This window comes from Camarhynchus parvulus, chromosome 19 (assembly GCF_901933205.1).
Source record: "Camarhynchus parvulus chromosome 19, STF_HiC, whole genome shotgun sequence".
Lineage (NCBI taxonomy): Eukaryota > Metazoa > Chordata > Aves > Passeriformes > Thraupidae > Camarhynchus > Camarhynchus parvulus.
The window spans coordinates 4,719,072-4,738,209 of record NC_044589.1 but is presented as its reverse complement, the minus strand read 5'-3'; the positions used below and the strand labels follow the sequence as shown (position 1 = coordinate 4,738,209).

Below are 19,138 nucleotides of genomic sequence, written 5' to 3'. Positions count from 1 at the left end.
CTGGATATATTCTCAATGGCTAGAGCTTCCCAAGGAGCAAGGGATGATGTTTGCAGACAGTCAAGCATGCAGGCATTGCAGGCAGGATAACCTGGCTCCTACCAGGTGTGGGAACCCAGCACATCCCTCTGGCTGTCTAGGACAGCCAAGACCCGTGCCAGGGGGCTCAGAGACCCTGGCACAGAGCCCAAAACACCTGGGTGGGTTTGATTATGACCCATGGAGCAAATCACCAACCTTGGATGAAGATCTGCAAGCCACAACAGTTTAAGTAGAACAATAGTGAAGTTATCACAGGGGGAAAAAGTAGATTTTGGGGTTTTTGGTATGGGGGTTCAGGAGGCAAGATGGAGGGATCTGGGTGTGTCCAGCCTTTCTCCTTCTTCTTCTTCTTGGCCTCCATCTTCTGCTGTGATGTTGGCACTTACAGATTGGTTTAGAGTAGAAGCTCACTGTCTAACATAGGTGATGGGTATTGGAAAGGAATTGTAAACATTGTGCATGTAGTTTTTAGTATAAAGACATAACACTGCCCTGGGGGCAGGCAGAGTGCCTGGAACTGTCCTGCTGGATGGACCTCGGCAGGGCAGGAAAAAATTTTTTATAGATAAGAAACAATAAACAACCTTGAGACTGAGAAATGAAGAGCTCTGACTCCTTCTTCAAGGGCCAGGCTGGGGAAAGAGACTTTTGAACTTTTCTTGGGTTCACTCTGACCAGCAGAGATCCCAACAGCCAGGCAGGGCAGGTGAGTGCAGCCCCAAACCCACCTCTGGCTCCTTGTTTTCACTCACTGATTGACCCATCCCAGTCCTTCAGCACCTCATCAGCAGGAATTAGGGGCAGAGGGGATAATCAGCAACAGGTTAATTTGTCTGATTAAGGCCTGGGAGATGTGGCACTGGGTGCAGCAAAGTCCCAGCTTGAAAGGAGCCGCCTGTGCTGCCAAGGAAGGAATTAAAGCTGCCTTTGAAAGCCATGGCCATGCCAGTTTAGCACAGCTCCACTGCAGGTGTGGACATGCCCCAAAGTGCACAGAAAGTGCTGAAGAGTTGGGCTCAAATGGCTTCTGACAAACAGGACTCAGGAGTTTGAACACTTTGGGGCGTTTTTGAGAGCACTCCCGGCGCCCTCTCGCAGAGGATGAAAGGTTTGGATTAAAAGCAGCTTTGAACCTGCAGAATGTTTGGAGAATGTTTTCCTCAGAGCAGCTCGTCTATCAGCATTCAGCCCAGCAACACAAGTTTCTTTTGCAATGTTTTATTAAAAGGACCTTGGTGCCCACACACACAAGCACTGACAAATCTGAGATATTCTAAAAAATAATTTAAATTACTGGGTTTTTACCCAGTAGGAAACAAAGCACAGAGAAAACCACAGCAGAAGCTTTTTATGAGATGTGATGGTGCTGGATCTACCATCCAAGTCCACACTGCTTTCATTTAGGAACTGAGCATTTTTCATTGCTTTCTCCATTTCAGAGAACCACAAGAAAACCACTTTGGGGCAGACGTGTCTCAAGTTTGGGTCCTTTAACAGCTTCAATCTTAATAAGTAATAATAGAATCATGGGATGGGGTGGGTTGGAAGGGACATTAAAGCTCATCCAGTTCCACAGGGGCAGAGACACCTTCCACTATCTAGGTTGTTCCAACCCATCCAACCTGGCCTTGGACACTTCCAGGGATGGGGAACACAACCCCAGTGTCCCAGGGTGACAAGAATGAAGAAATCTGTCCCAAGGTATCCCCAGAGCTCCTTCCCAACTCCTCATCCTTCCTGTTCAACACTGGCCTAGTGCTGCTGCTTCTGAAGAAAAACTTCCTTTTTAAAAAGTCACTGGATGTTCAATAGATAAATAACCACCTCTGTACTTAAAAAGTGCAGAACTGTGGCCATAAATAAGCATTAGTGCTTCAAAAATTGTGAAACCACAGCTTTATGGTTTTAAACAGAGACAAGGTGGAATCCTGAATGGTGGCAATGTATTTCAGATGAAAGCTTTCAAGGAGATGAGGAATAGTTACAGGAGCTGGAACCTGAGTAACTACAGTTGCATTAAATTATTCCATCTGCAAGTCCATTAAAAATTGTTAATGGTTTTGTATGGCTTTTATATTTATTGGGTGGGTTTATTCCTATGTGAGTCATACATATTTATTACCACAGGCCAGATAATGGTTATTAATAAAACTTCTTTTATTTGCATACTGTCTTGATGCTGCCCTAAATATTTACAACTGGTCTATAAAATATAAAGAATCCTCAAAAATTCTAAATAGCACCAGGGATGCATCACAACTTTGCTTTTTGTACTTTATTACTTTTTTTGTGTTTTGCTTTTTCAAAACTGGAAAAAACCCTCAGCCTGGTAAATCCATTTCTTTTCTCAAGTCAAAAAAAGCACTAATTCTTTCAAAGCTTTAAAGCACTATTTGTCTGGAGGAAGTGAGAAGAGATCCAAAGTTAAAGCAGGCTGTTTTTTTATAATTAAGAAAATACATATATTTCTACACATAATTATGAACAGTAACAAAAGCTCAGTATTAAAATAGGTCCACTGAATCCCTGGAATTGTGCCTGCCAACTAAAACACCTACTATGAATTTAGTAATGGGTTATGCAAACATAAATTACAAGGCCAGACGTTTTAAAAGGAAAAAAGGTGATTTATTGTCACACTGGAGACATGGCAGGATAGAAGCACAATTTCATTTTTCCATATATTCATCAACACTGCAGATGTGTTAATGCAAAAAGAATTCCAAAATAAAAATTACTCTCAACTGCTCTAATTCTCATCTGTCATTTAATTTACTTTAAAATTGTTACCAGGAAGCATTTTTTTGCTTTAAGCAAGCAAAACACACTCAAAATTCCTGGAAGAAAATAGGTTTTAAGAGCATTTTACAGACATTCCTCCCCTTAAAAATCAACTTCATCCAAAACTGACAACAACAGAGTGGCCCTGCAGAAACCTGGGACATTTGGGAGGGTGTTTAATAGAAAAGCTTCAAACTATCATTTGTACTTTGGGGATTTGGTTTGTGAGTATTTTTACTCCCCATATTAATAGTTTCTGGTTTTCTTTCAAGCAGATCCAACTATTCACTTATCCACTGTCAGAGCAACAAGAATCTCTCCTAACTGGCAACTCCTAACTCTGTTAAAAGAGTTATTTGTGACAATATTGTGATTTTAATGAGAACAATATGTTCCTTTAATTACACCTGAGTCACTTTGAGGTGGTGCAGATGAGCTTACAGACAAAATAAAAAAGGAAAAATACTAAGTGAAGATGTTTAATTATTTCTTCACTTGGTAAATACACATAAGAAGGAAGAGCAGGGATATTGATGCCTGTTATTTTTGTAATTCTTGAAAATAAGTCAAACTATTGAAAATAAGTCAAACTATTGAAAATAAGTCAAACTAATTTTTTAAAATCTTGAAAATAAGTCAAACTTATTAGTTATTATTGTTCAGAGGAAATTTAGGAACTGAACTTCAGACTCGCTTTGTGAGTGATCTCCATACAAATTCCAAGTTTTATGCTTAGCTTAGCTAAAATAGAAAGTAAGAATGGCTGGTAATTGTTGGTACCACAGTGAGAAAAATCTCCATTATTTCAACTAAAAAACTGACAATATTTTCCCTTAAAAGCCAGTCAATGCTACATCAATAAATCAGATTATATCTTAATGCACACTACATAAAGTCCAACCATCCTGCAGGAGGAAGGATGACAAAATGCTCTGTCAGACTCAGGTTTTTTCCTTGAGTTGTGACCTTGAAAAGGTTCTCCTCTTTCAGCCCTCACCCCCAAGCCTCCCCTGCTCTGGCCACTTTCCAACTGGGTCAGCCCTGCAAGGTCCAGGCCCAGGCAAGAAGAGCCAGGGAAAAAGAAAAACAAACTGTTTGCTTTGCCTCCTTTCAGCCCCAGCGACAGCAGAACCTCACTGCAGCATCAAAGGCTTAACAAGAGAGATTAACTTGTAAATATTTGCTTACAAGTGTGTCCCTTTGTAAAGCACAGTAATACCCCAAATATCCCCTTTTCTCCTTTTCTGCAATGGAAAATGCTGCACCCTTGGCATTGCTGAAATCCACTACCTGCAGCCAAGGCTGGGAGAAGAAAAGTGAATTTTTCAGCTCTCAAGAATGCTCAACCAGGAAATGCCCAAATGAAAGAAATCTGCATTACTAACAGCAAGTGATTTCAGAGGAATTAATTTGTTCAACTGCTCCAATGAGCTTGGTTGCATCAGATGTGTCCCCCTCTTGAATATTTTTGGAGCTCCTGAATAAAGTAATTGCCTATATATTTTCAGATGTACAAGAAGACTTTTGAGGTAAATGTGTTGTAGGAAATTGATTTAAGAGTATCTTGAAAGCAAATGGAGTAAGAGTAACTCAAAGTGGCATAAGTCATGTGGTTTCAGAAAAATGCTTTAAATTAAACTTCTCTGCCCAAAAACACAACACAGTCTGCAGGTCAGGGGAGCTCCTTTCCTGGGTTTCAGACCTTTCAAATGGAGTTTGAAAACCATAAACTATGAAATCCTACACAGCAATAATCCCCAAAATATGGCCTCATTTGCTAAAAAGACTTTCTCAAGGCCTGTTATTCCCAAATAAATTGCACAGATTCTGCTGCCACCCTGCCCTGCTGGGAACAGCACAATTTAAGACAATAAAGACAATTATTAAAAAAAAATAAATTAATGAAGTTTACTGGGTATGGTAGGAATGGTCAATGGAGATCAGTTTTAGGAGAATCCTAGAAAAATACAACTGTGAATTATAATTGTTTTAGTGTCCTCTCACTTCCAATAAAAAGGCAGCAAGAGATCATAATATAGAAATAGATGTTAGAAACAGTGATGGGTTTCCTGTGAACAAAGAGATTATGCTAAAGTGAAATATGCATTAAATAATCCATCCAGGATAAGGTTGGACCTGATTTAACCCCTCTGACTCCACAAGACTGGTGTTTAGGTCACATTTAAAGATATGGAAATAGATTTTATTACTTTTCTGGAAAAGTCACATAATAATAATAATAATAATAATAATAATAATAATAATATACTTCTCCATTTAGCTTTTGAAATGCCAAGCTCATGTAGTACAAATTATCATAAAAATCATTTACCTGGCAAACAAAGCTCTTAAGAATAAAAACATGGGAAGACAGGACATGGCACCTAAATATTATCCTAAAGGAGAGGTATTCATCAAAGGGGGAAAAAAGAGAAAACTGGGAGGGAAAGGGAAAAAAAAATAAAAAAAGGAAAGAAGAGGGGAAAAAAAAAGAAGGAAAGTGGGAAAAGGAAAAAGGAGGGGGGAAGGAAAAAAGAAAACAATAAAAGGAGTGGAACAACCCAGCTGTAGATGGCAGCAAATCAATATTCACCCCTCTGTACACAGACACTGAGAACATCAATTATCCTCAGACAGACTGTGTGTTTTCAGTAGATTTTGTTATCATTTCCACTTTGTCACACAGACTAGACCAAAGTTGACTGAGCAAAGTCTCTGGGAATCAACATTACCCACAATTCTGAAGATTCTGCTCTCATTTCAAGAACTAATTCAAGCAGCAGATTTATTTAAATTTTTTTTACCCTTAATTATATTATATTTTGCTGTAGAGACTGGCTATTTCAATAGAATAGTCCAGAAACACTGGGGACAAAGAATTTGAGAATTTTGCACTTTGAAAAACGGAGCCCTTCCATAATAACTTAATTTCCTTTAGTTCCTTATGACTTACAATTATAATATTTTTTTAAAAGGTTGTGGATCTTAAAGATATGCATCACTTTGACACACAACATGAGGAATAAAACCATTACTTGTGTAACAGAAGATTTTACAGGCATTTTTCTCTCTCTTTGGGGCACTGCAGAACTGATGGAGCAGGATGGGGATTGCTTGGGTGACACTGATGGAAAACAGCTTTGATGTAGGCAGGTAAATGTCATTTATTTGAGATGAACCAAGGGCTCAGGTCAGCAGGCTACCCCTCCACACAGTCAGTGTTCAGGTATTATTTTGTTTTCTAGCACTTTCTCATATTTCATTTTCCAGAGCATCCTTCTTTGAGAATTTACGTTTCTGTGCTTAGAGGTTCTCCCACATCCCTCCATAACTCTGCCCACTGAACTTTTCATCTGCTTTACAGGATTCTGGTGGGAATTTGGGCATTTAAAGGTAATCTTGACTTTCTCAATCTCACCAGCTGAATTCATTTACAACCCAGAAACTGCAAAGGGCAAAACCAGCGAGGAATCACTCATTCAAATTTATTATTTTATCCATCAGGATAAAAACCAGGGCCCACAGCAAAAGAGCAAGCTCCTGTCTCTAATTCTGGCACCTCACACCTGCCTGATTTTGTAGAGCTCATGATCTCCCATTACAAAATTAGTTGTTTATTTCATTTCCCAAGAGCAGCTGACCCAGGTCCCCCAGGCTGGGCTTTTGTCTTGTGACCCCTGTAATAACCCCACAGCTCAATATTACCTGGCTTACCTGGCCAAATCCTAGAGAAAAGCAATGGAGAGTTACAGGTTAAACAGGCTTAAAAGTGAAAGTATTAGATAAGCTTTTCAATGTTTAAAACAGAAATAAGTAAGCAAAAAGTGGTTACTGAACGAAGAATCTGGGTAAAAACAAAAGCAACATTAGGAACTACCTACACTTCATGCCAAAAATTATTAACCTGTGCACCTGGAATTTTTTAGAGACTAAAAAAACCCCAATTCTCAAAGATGGCAATTCAAGCATTCTGTTATATACACCAGAATTGACATATGAGGACAGGAGTAAGTAAAACAAGAATTTCACAGAGGTTAAAATACCCCAGAAATACCACAGTTGGTCACAACAGTTCAGGATTTGTCACTGTAAGAAAATAATCATCTGATGGAGGCTGGCAATTCACATGATATATTTGGAGATGTCTTCCAAGTAACAGTCATGTAAAATTGATGTTTCAAGTAATCTCCTGACCAGGCTCAGCCTTCCACAGTAGCTGCTCAGGGGGAAACAAATTGAGACTGAAAATACTCCAAAACATCTATGAGCAGCAGGTCTGACATGACCTCCTAAAAGGTGTGAGGAGGTAAAGAATATTTTTGCAATAACAGGTTAAGAACCCTTTCTGAAAGTTTCTGCACAACCACTGCTGAATTTTCTGTTCACGTGAAGTTCCCAAACATGAGATCCTTCTTCCCAGAGTCATCTCCCAGTATGCCAAGACAGAAATAGTATTTTAACATTTTTAAATACCAAAAGCCTTAGGGACATTCCTCCAAACATGAAAACATTGTATTGCTTTTTTTGCAGCAATTTGATAATTTGCAAAGAAGGCAGAAATGACCCAAAAAGATCTGTCACAACTTTTAAAGGAAAAAGAAACAGAAATCTCCTCAACTTCATTAGCAATTTCTGGAATCCTTTTCTGCTGCACAGGAGATAACTTTCAAGGGGATATTATGGAAAGTCTAGAGGCAGCAATGAATAGGAAAGTCAAGGCAATCCACACTTGTCTCCTGATTTATGGTGGGACTGGCAAGGGCAGAGGAAAAGAGATGCTGGCACAGCCCAAACCAGGGATGCAGGCACAATACAACACAAAATGGAAAGTACATTTCTGAAACAAATAGTTACATTTAACAATTCCATCTTTGTGGCTTTGTTTCTTCTTTTAATGCCAAGAAAGTTGTTACTTCATTGTGGAAATTGAAATTGAGCTGTACACTGGGTTTTTTATCTAGCTGAAGAACATTCTGCATCCAGGCTGGTTTTCTCCCACAGAACTCTTTAATTATGAAAAAGAGCACACTGGTTGTTTTAGAAATTTAAATGTATCAGTTTGGAGATGCCATTGTCCCCCTGTGCATTCCCTGTCCACCTCAAGGATGTTTCCCATCCTGGGGAGGTTTCCAGACAAAGCTGCAGTTGCTGATCCCTCCTCCTGATTTCCAACTGCCCCCAAAACTGCTGAAGTTTTGAGAAATATTCACAGACCTCCCTGCTTTTTTGGGGGTGCAAAAAACAACTGAAGGTGAACACACACTGCACAAGCTGTAAGTTTTGTGTGAGGAGGAAATCCACTGCAGTTTTCCAGCTGGACACCCCCACCACCACAGCAAATCCCTTGGACAGGACAGACCTTCCACATCTGAGCTCCCTCCATGCCCCTGGGGATAAAAACTACATCTCAGGTTGGTTACAGCTGCCTGTTCCTACAGTTCAGATACTTCCTTCTAATTCTTTGATCCCTTTTTCATTCTTAGTCAGAGGAAGTAGAAGTTGCTCTTCAGAAATAAAGCTGCAGAAGAGCACCACGGCAGAGAAGGCAGACAAAGAAAGAACCCAAAATTTCATGCAAAGTTCTAAAGGAATGTGGTTTCATAGGGGTCCCAGGACAAAGATGAGGATGTAGAACCTAGCAGAGATCCCAATTTCCTCAAACATTGGGGATGTTCAGAGTGTTGTTTTTGAATAAATAAAACTCATGTATTCTGGAAGAGAATAGAGGCTACAGAATTGTATTTTGTAAAATAATATTTAAAACCTTCCCATCCAATGATATAACTTCTGTATCCTCCTTACTAGACAGGACTAATTGCCTATCATTTCCCACTATATATCTTAAAGTAATTACAAGAGGATCTGTTTGAGTATATTCTTTCACTTCTCTCCTTCCTCCTTTTCTTCCCAATACTTTGCAAAGGGAATCAACTCATCCTCTCACAGCTCCTGAACTCACTCTTCAAATTCTTTTACACCTTTTAAAAAGTCCTGCACTCCCCAAATTCTCTTTTCTCCAAAGAGAACTGATTTCTGCCCCAAAAAGCCTCCTCAGGACACCAGATAAACAACACTGCCTCTTCCCCAGGAGTCCCTCCTGCTCCCCCTGTCTGGGTCAGCATCCCCAGGGATGCAGGGCAGCATCCCCAGGATGTTTAGTGATTATCACTGTGAGAAGCTGTTGAGATGTAATGGGCATGAGATAAGGGGGGAGGAGTGAGGGAAGGAGCAGCACTGGTTTGAAGAAGCCTTTCCATGGCCACAGCCTGAAACCATGAGAGCCTTGTGGGGGTTAAAGGTGATTTCTTCAGAGCCTGCACAGCTCCCAGGGACCTCCTGCTCTCCCCAGAGCCTGGGGGAGCCCTCCCACCCAAAGCCCAGCTCCAACACCATTCCCAACACCAAACCATCCACGTTTTCCCTGCCAGGCTCTCACCCTGCTGGTACTTTCCCTTCTCCCCTCCCTCCTGACCCCTCAGATCCCAAACAAATGCACTTCACTCCTTCCCAAGCTCTGCAAGCCTTTTCCAAAGCCCAGTTGTCCACTCTCCTTAATCCCCACAAGTCCTGGCACTTTCATCTTCTCAGGCTTCAGATGAACGAGAATCTGAGGTGCCAAGGGATTTGCAGACAAGTCCTGCTCTGCTCTCTGGGGTGTTTATGTAAACCCAGAGAAATGCCCTGGGTGTGACAGAACCATCACCAAGAAAAACCCTGGGCCTGCCACAGAGAGACAGAGCCCCTGAGAGCAGAGCAGGACAGACCCCAAAGAGCTGCATCCCCTGGGATGCAGGGCAGCATCTGCTGCTGGAGAAGCAGCACTGAAGGTTGGGAGAGCTGCCTGCTGCTTCCCTCCCAGGAAGAGCCTTGGAAGGAGTTGGTGCTGGCAGATCAGTTATCTGGAACTGGCTTTGAAATGCCACAACATTCCTGGATGAACAGATTGCTGGCAATCAGCAGGGGAAAAAAATACCCAAATCCACAAAACAAACAGAGGAGCCAGCCAGCCCTGAGCACTGCTCTGCTTTCAGCAGGGAACCAAGTGAGATTATCTGTAGGTTTGAGGTGACTGCTCATGAGGAGTTTAAGCACTCCCAGTTTCTCACACATCATATTCACCTCTCCCAGTTTCCCCACTGGTTTTACCCCTGCTTTTGCCCCACACCTGTCCTCCCAGGGGAGCTTGGCTCAGCCCTGACCTTGTTGTGTTTCCAGTGAAATCAACAGTGAAACTTAATGTGATTTTTGATGGAAAAATGAGCATCTTTGAAGTTATGCCCTTGATATAGATTTATTTAGGCAGCAAAATGTCACTTTCTGCATCCAAGCGCTCTGAGAGCTTGGACTGGTGAAGAATTTTTTTTTGCAATTCTCCAGGTTTCACATTATTATATAATTTAGAGCAAGCCTGTTTGAAGGCCAGTGTTGATGCTTCCTCTAAAAACATCAATCCACATTTCAGTATTTACAGAATGCAAAAGCTCCCTGATGAGGAAAACATCAGAAATAAGCAGATAAGGACCTGGCAATAAATACAAGAAAATTATAGAAATAAACATTAAGAAGAAATCATCACTTCTACATGCCTAAGACCACCTACTACAGCAAGAGACTGGGACAGCTTTTCTCCTTACCTCTGGAGTGTTTTTCTTGAACTCACGACTTTGCTCAATAAGTTTTTTCCTGGACTGCTCACTTTCATCTTGCCGGTTCGCCAATATTGTTGCTGTGGTATCGAGCTCCCTCTGTAAAGAAAAATAAACATAAACAAAATAAACAAAACAAACAAACACCCACAAAAAAACCCAAAACAAGCAAAAAAAAAGGGAAAAAAGGAGAAAAACACGGAAATTCAGTCAGAGCTCTGCTTGTCACAGAAATAAAAAAACCCAAAACCCCTCATACATCCATCATGTTATTGGGAATATAAGATGGAAGGGCTAGGGAGCAGCACAGAACAAGCACCAGGCTTCCAGAGATCTGACCTCCTGGATAACAGCAAATGAAGGGCTACAGCCTTTTACATTCCATCTTGCAACCAAAACATCACCATTTTTCTCAAAACTATTCATGGTTCTACCCCAGCATGACACAGGACAGGAGCAATGGCACACAATATACACCTCCTAATAAATTCCCAAGTCCAGTGAAGGTTGCAGATCTTGGACATACTCAAATCAGGTTTATTTTCACCTGCCTGCTCTTTTTAAAGATCCTGGTTTTTCTCATTTTGAGTTATGCTACTAGAAAAATTTATTAATTCAAATATTGGTTAACCTTATACTTGAATCTGGACTGGTTACACCTCAGTCACTCTTAATTTCTGATGACATACTGTATATAATTCCATATATTCCACTGTATATATATGTATATAATTCCATACTGCCACTGCAGTGCTCTTTTCCCTTTAAGTCTTGCCTTATTTGAATACAAAATTATCTTTTTGGAATCTATTCCTCCAATAGCAGGTATGTCCATTTCTTCTCCAAAACACATATTTTTTTAAGCACCTGATGAATGCCAGAGTATTTTCCAATGGTTTCCACTGAGCTGAAGCACAGCCCCCACTGTTTTCCAGCTTTTTCCAAGTGTTTTATCCCCATCCCAATTCCTCCACTCAGTGCTGTGCCTCCAAATGTCACCATAACAGATTGAACGGGTCACTTATCAGTGCATAAACCAACAACACTCGATCTTCTGTGTCACTTTGTGCCTCTTCTGCAGTATTTCCACATAAAATGAAAAAATAAAGGCAAACCTCTCCATTCAGCTACAGACATCGTTCCCCAAGTCACCGTGAGAAACAAGAATTCATAGAAGAAATCTGGCACTGTTTTATCCTCTTATTGATTCGAAAAGAGAAAAACCTGACTGTGAGAAAAGTTCACGAAAAGTGAGAACAATGTGCTAGAGCAAGTCTACCTTCACCTCATGCCTCTGCCAGGGTGCCTCCATCCTGCCTGCAAAACTCCCAATATTCTCCAGTTTTCTACCAGAAATTTGCCACACTTCTGGAATTTGTTCATAACTCAGCCGCCTGTAAGGGACCAAAAGCACAAGCCTGGGACCTCCTGTCAGGTCTTATACCAGACCCCAAAGAGGTGGGCAAGTTGCTGACTTGTTACTTGATACAAACACTACCATCTAAATACTCTGAAAAAGCCTAATTCCTAATTTTAGATACAGTTTTGAATGGTTAAATCCTGGATGGATGGACATGTCTCTTATGGAACTCCACAATTTGACCTTTGCATGGAAAATACAAAACCTTTTGAGTTCCCAACTCAAGAGGACCAATATTTTTTCCCCTTTTAGGTTTATTAGCAAAAAATTAAGATTTTTTAATAAATATATGGACCATAGTTATCCTAATCCTTGGAAACCAGCTCAATATGACAAATGGATTTGAAGCTAAGCAGCGTGCTGGAACCAGTGACCTAAATATTGACACTGAAATGCTTAAAAATCCTTCTATATCTGACTTTGGGTAAAGAAACAGGGCAACATGTCCACCAGATCTTGGTTTGGAATTCTGTAACATATGTGAAATCTATTGCAGAAAAGTGGGAAATACTTAACAGTTGGATAAACCACATTTGAAATTCATCCCAGCTAAGTTTATGCAAGAAAAAAGAGCAACAGAAACCAATGTGGTTAAGCAGAACTATAAAGAGCAATATAACGGCTAAGCAGAAGGCTTTTAAAAAATATAAACAATCTGGTACGGCCAGAAACTTGGAAAACTATATTTAAAAAGGAAGCACACATTTAGAGCCAAGCAAAGAAAACACAAATCATGAAGTAAGAGGGAATTTCAGTGGAGGAAAGAACCAAGTGCTTTGGTTTCTGATTTCAATCCCTAGCAAGGAACCTGAGCAATGGAAAAGCAAGGCTTTTAAAGACCTGTGCTTCCAAGTTTAGAGACAAGAAAGAAAAAGAACTGGATAAAAAAAGAAATAAATTCCATATTTTGTGCTACCATGAAGAGTCAGGGAGCAAATGACAAAGGAATTTCTCACCTCACTGCCTGATTGATACCAGTGCCATGGTGCACTTACACCAGGCTCCTTCCCTTTACCTTCTGAATTCCTTCTGGGACAGCTCTGATCATTCCTCCCCACAAAATATTTCCTCCTGTGACATATCAGGCACAGCTCACCACTCCACTGAGCTCTGGCTCTGGAGCTCCACATCTTGCGCTGATGAGCAACTGAGAGTGTGAGATTGAATTCCAGCTGAGGAGCAGCAGGTATCTAATCCCATGATCTGATACAAAAGAAGGTATTAAATCTTCAAGCCATGGCATAGTTAATAAGACCCAAATCAAAACTGTTTGGAAAATTGCTAATCTTTTCTTCCTTACTTGATATGAGCAGTGTACAGTGCAAGTTTCATTTATTTAAACCTAATAATAGATACAGGTTTATCACCCACAAGGACTAATGGTGGATTTTTCATACTTTTGTGATTTAATCTCATGAGATAGCCCAATCTTAAAAAAAAAATTAATGTGGCCAATGCATTATTTCTGCAAGCAAGCTCATTTTAAGGAGCAAATAGTAGTAACATCAATATTTCAGACCTGAGTGCATTGTAACACTCAGACAAAAACACTTCCCCAAGCTTTGCAATCACTCCCCAAGTGATAACAAGTAAAAGCAGACATAATTCTGCACAGAGAGATGTGTGTTGGAGAGTCAAAAAGAGGAGCCCATGTCTCAGTATCATCCTTCATCCTTCCCTTTGAAATCAAAGGGGCTCCAATGAAAAGCAAACAAAAACCAGGGCTCAAAGGTGTTGCAGCAGTGACCTGGCTGTGGAAAGGATTCAAAGCCTGGGAGCTTCAGTTCTGAAGCTGATGATTCAACACTGGCTAATGAACTTTGTGGCCCAAAAGAGCCACCTGCAGAAAGGGAGCCACTGCTTGGAGCACATCTTGAGAGAACAAGCAAGACCATTATCCCTCCCCCTGCCCCAAAGTCCCATCGATTTAGGGCAGGCACAGTTCAGAGATAACTAAAGAACTCTCTCCAGGGTTTCTACTTTGACCCATTTCAGTAAATTTACTGGGGGTGGGAGGGAGGCAGTGGGAGGAGAGGAGACAAGAAAGTCTTATGCTCCTGAGTGTGGGAGTCATTAGAAACAGTCCCCAGAAAACAAACATTAAAAGCTTTCTTTCAGGCAGTATAGAAATAAAAAAACTAAAACTAGGAGGGTCAATCCACTATGCAGTGTAACAACAATCACCTTGGAGTGAATTTGTGCTCTCTTAACTCGCGTGCTTCCAGACCCTGTTGGGCTCCCTGCTCATCCTGCCTCTGTCACCCCAGGGTGATGTGGCTGCACGGGACCCACCAGAGCAGAGGGATCCTGCTGAAAACATCTCATCCTTCCCTTCCCACCTTCTGCCCTGAACCAGCTCCCTGTGCAGGGCCAGCTGTGCCCACAGGAGTGGCACCATTGCAGCAGGGAGGTGGGAAAGCCCAGCTGGAGTGAGGGGGCTGTGGAATCCCCCTTTTGGCACCAGCCTGCAATTAGCATGACCCTAAGTAATTATGAAACTGCAGGCTCACTGCAGGCGAGTTTCAAGGTTGTTTTCCTTTGCTGCTGACATGTCTTTGCCTACCAGATGCATTCTTTGATAATCACCCAGCAGCAGGTCTGCACCACTGACCAGTTAAACACAACAAGGCCTTTCCTTTCCATTATAAGATTCAAGTCAGCTCTTCCTTGCCTGAGACCTGGGAGCTGCTGGGTGGCTGCTCTCAAAGGTGAATCCTAAAAATTACTCACTTAGGAAAACAATTTTGGAAAGAAACTGAACTTGCTTTGCTATTTACGAAGTTTCTGTTCCCTCAGCCACTTCTAACAGTTACTGGCCACTGCCCTGCCATGGGCATGTCACAACCAAAGAAACCACCACGCTTCAGCACCCCAATTCCCCCAAAAGCTGCTCCAACAACCAGAACTAGTCCTGAGTCTCTGCTTTGAGCCAGTACTCCCATGGCCCACATGGAAGAAGTGACAAAAACCTGTAATAACCATCTATAAGTGCTGTGACAACTGTTTCCCAAACTTTTGTAAATCTCCCATATTTAAATGTTTAATCCTTGCTGCATTTACCACAAAGCTCCTACAGTGGAGCAAGAAACACATATCACAAGTTTAAGACAAACTTGATTATTTATTCCCTGGTAGGCTTCCAGACATGGATGTAAAGCCTAAGCTGTGCCTTTGAAAGCCTTAAGCATGGCTGCAGAGATTGACAAGACACCAAAAAGAATTTTTTCAGAGGAAAGATGGTCAAGCATTGAAATGGGCTGCCCAGGGAGGTGGTGGAGTCCCCACCCCTGGAAAGGCTGAAGAAACAACTGGACATGGCACTCAGCGCTCTGGTTTAGTTGGATTTGATGATCTCAGAGGTCTTTTCCAACCTTAATGATTCTGGGATTCACCATAAACTCATTTTACTTATTACAACGACCAACACAAACCACAACTTCATGTAGATTAGGAATTTTCTACCAGTAAATGTAGCATTAACCACTTCCCCTGAAATCCTGTTTCTGTGTACTTAAGGTATTTCCCTTTATCACCAGTTCAACCAGCTCCCCAGTCTACTGATAATCTGCTACTGAAAGGAATTTTCAGAAGTTTCATTTCTGTTTTCATCCTCTCACAGGAGTGCATTTGTCAGATCTATCAAAGCTCTCAATGTAGCTTTTTGCAATTTTTAATTTCCTATTAGAGGAAAATTTCCTGGTGCCAGGATGACACCAATGTAGAAGCATCTGGCACAACTCTGCACACTCACAGCCTACTTGTCTTGGGGAAATTTTACATTTCCCTGACTGCCCCATGAAGCAATCCACCCTTCAGCCTCAAAACCCCATCGTTTGCACCTATCCAGAAACCAATATACCAATTATATAAGTATTTCAAAATATTTCAGAAATTATAAACTGCTTTGCAAGCTTGGTGTGTTACTCTGGAAAAACAAAGCCATGTTCACCTGATAAAGCTCTAGATTATGACTGGGGGAGAAACCAGAGCTGACATTGGGAATTTTTATTAATGTCTGTTTTGACTGTAAAAGGCCAGTCCCAGTTCTGAGCTGAAAGTGCTTAGAAAGGTAAAACATTGTAAGGATTCTGTGAGCAGAGCTTGTGCCATCCTTGCTGTAAAGGCCCTTCCTAAAACACGCAAAAGGAAAGACCAAACAGTCCAACAAGAGCACAACATTCAAGAACCACAATCCCATCTTACACCTCAGCAGTGACTGCTGGAGAAACAACAAAGAGCAGAACACCTGTAATTTACACTCCCAGAGGAAGGGAAAAATAGTAAAAACCCACAAGCATTAAAACACATCTCTTAGGAAGCATTTTGCCACTTGGCAAACTGATGCAAGTACCTTTCACACGCAGAATTAGTTAGAAAATTTCAATAAACACATTTTATTCCGCATACTGAAGTAATTTGACTCCAAGTAAGTTTTTAAACAAGCTTTAACTGGAACAAATTTAGGGCTCTACTCAATGCTTTTGGGACAGGGAGTCAACGTGTGTGGTGGCCACTGCACAGAACAAAGAGAGCAAGAACAGAGGTGCCAATGGAGCCATCAAGAAAATTATCTTAATTAGCAGGCTACTAAAAAAAAAAAAAGTAGGAAAAAAAAAGAAAAAGCAATAAGAAAGGGTGTTGTGGCTTTGTCTGCTCACAAGAACAGCCAGTGCCACAAATGTAGGCAGAGCCTATGAAACTATCTTGCAAGAGGTGAAAGGTAGTACTGGCTTTTCAAAAGGAGCTGCAATCAGCAGAAAAAAGCCACACAGATATTGATGCCAGCAACAAATGCACTGTGAGGGGAAAAGCTTGGCAGTGCCAGAGTTGAGATGATTATTCCTGTCTTTTCTTCTGCACCTTGAATTCAAAACTTTTTAGAAAATGCAAAGAGCTGGAGACTATCCAATGCCAAAGGTCTGTACTGAACAAACCTTTTCTCTCACTCAAGAAAATAATGAAACATTGCCTATTTGCTTCAAAAAGTAGTTTTTCTTCTTCCAGCATTATTTACTCCCTTTCCATCCTCCTCAAACCCAGGTGCAGAATGACTGCACAAGTCCCAGGTACAAGGGTCTGCTCACAGCGGCACCAGGTGGGTGATGTGAAGTAAGAAATAAGGCTCAGGCTTAATTCACAGCACCCTCAACCTTCACCCCAAAGCTCCTCTCCTCTTCCTCTTGCCCAGTTTCTACCCCAGAGCATCACTAATCCCTTTGTTCCCACCAGGTCCATCCTCACCTCAGCAGCACCACTCACCTTGGGCTGAGCACTGGGTGAGCTAAAACCCACCTGGAGAGGGTGGATTTTCCCAGAGGCAGCAGCACTCCCTGCCCCAGAAATTCCACAGTGTGAAACCACCAGCTTCCATTACCTCACCCAAAACCCACAGCTGAGACTCAATACCCAGCAGAAAATCTGTCAGCAAAACCCACTCCACAGTTCCTTAACACTCTGCTTAATTTTGCATTGCAGTTCATCACACTTTGGACATAAATTTCCTAAAAAGTGAAATTTGTGAGTGTAAAAAGTGAGTGTTTGCTGGGGAGAGGGCTCCCTTGGTTTTGCAAGCACAGCACATCCCCAGCCAGCCACAGCTCCCGTCCTGCTGGGGAGCTGCCTACAGCTTCACCCACTTCCCACAGCACCATTTCACACTCTTCCACTTCAAAACAAAAGTTCAGACCCATTGCTTCAATACCCACAACAGAAAAAAACCCAAAAAGTAATGAGTTAATTTAAGTGTTGCTGCAGTGAGGCTCCCCAGAAGGGAGGATTTCAGATGGATATAGCAAGGGGACAGTGGGAAGTGCTGAGGGCTGCTCCAGCTTGGAGCAATCTGCTCACCCACCATGCACTGGCTGTGGTGTAAAATCACATTACAACCCTGTGAACACCTGCTCAACTGCCCTGTGCTGGCTTTCTACAGCTAAAATTAAGTTCATCGTGTACACACTGGTTAATCACTGTGAAAGAAACAAAAAAATGCCTTAGCTTAATATGTGTGACTTTAAGGGCAGCTACAGGGTGGTGGGGATTCAAACTGCATCTTCTTCTGCCAAATGAAATAAATTATGGGAAACCAAAGGAAAAACTCACTGCTGCTTGCACAGCCCTTGCCTGGGCCAGACCCAGTGCCAAGTCCATCTGCTTGGTCTCCTGTCTGGCTGGTTGATCAGAGGCTGACCAAAGCACAAAGCCAATGGCCATGCTGACCACAGCTCTGACCACACCACAGCAGCCAACTACCCATGGCTGAAATGGCCACAGAGAACATAAAAACCAGTCTGGAGATGATGGTCTCAGCAGGCCAGGCTGTCCTTCCCATCCCCTCCACTTCTGTCACAGGCAGCAGGGACAGGAGGAATGTCCCCTGTCCCCTCCTCAGCCCTCCACACACACAGGGGATGGAGAAGGACACTGAGGGAGAACAGACAGCTCCACCACAAACTACTGAATGCACTACTCTTGCCATTTGTCTGAAGCCCAAATGCAGCAGCCCATGCTCAGGAGGAAGGAGATTATTCTGCCATTTTGTAATAACACACCTTCAGCAAATGTCTTACTTCCAAGAAAGATCAGATTCATGAGCTACCTTAAATAATTCTTTTGACCACAGATCAAAGTAAAACCTAGTCTTAAAGGAGTAGTTTAAGTATCAGAAAGTTCAACTCTTTAACTAAACTCTGTTACATCATTTAAAGGATTGGGTTACTCTGTTTCCAGCCTGAACTGTGCTGGTAAATGAAGCATGACCAGGCTTTAAGCAAGACACGTCCTGTAACACAGCCCAGGATTTATAACTTGCTATACAGGTTGCCATCAATAAATCAATAATTTATATACACACACAGGTGTGTTTCAGTGGGAGTTATGGGAACTTGCTGTTTGAAAAAGAAAAAAATAAACAAACTCAAGATTTTTTATTTTTATTCTAAATGAAAACGAACTCATTGCTCCGAACTCATTGCTCAGCTTTTAGTCAGCTTTTCCCAACTCCTAACTGTGCTGTCTTCTAGAACAAAAATTCACAATTGTTATTTGATTAAATATGTTATTAGTTTTAATTTTTTTAACAAGGTTAACCATTACAGACTGAGTCCATCCCAGCCACCACTCAATAATCCTTCAGCCTACAAATGGAATTTCCAATCTCAAAGCTACTTCAACTGTTTCCTAACATTGGGATATAAAATATTTACCAACAAAAGTATAAATACACACTGAAAAAGCAACCTAAAAATACTTT

General features: G+C 41.5%; 1 protein-coding gene across 8 annotated transcripts in view; it reads right to left on the bottom strand.

Moving 5' to 3' along the window:
* CUX1 (cut like homeobox 1) overlaps window positions 1–19,138 on the bottom strand; it is a 270,012-nt gene that overhangs the window by 209,717 nt on the left and 41,157 nt on the right. For all 8 annotated transcript variants that reach the window (XM_030962491.1, XM_030962485.1, XM_030962487.1 and 5 more), the window contains exon 2: window positions 10,458–10,568. In XM_030962491.1, coding sequence (XP_030818351.1) covers window positions 10,458–10,568 — 111 coding nt within the window. The remainder of the gene's footprint in view (window positions 1–10,457; window positions 10,569–19,138) is intronic.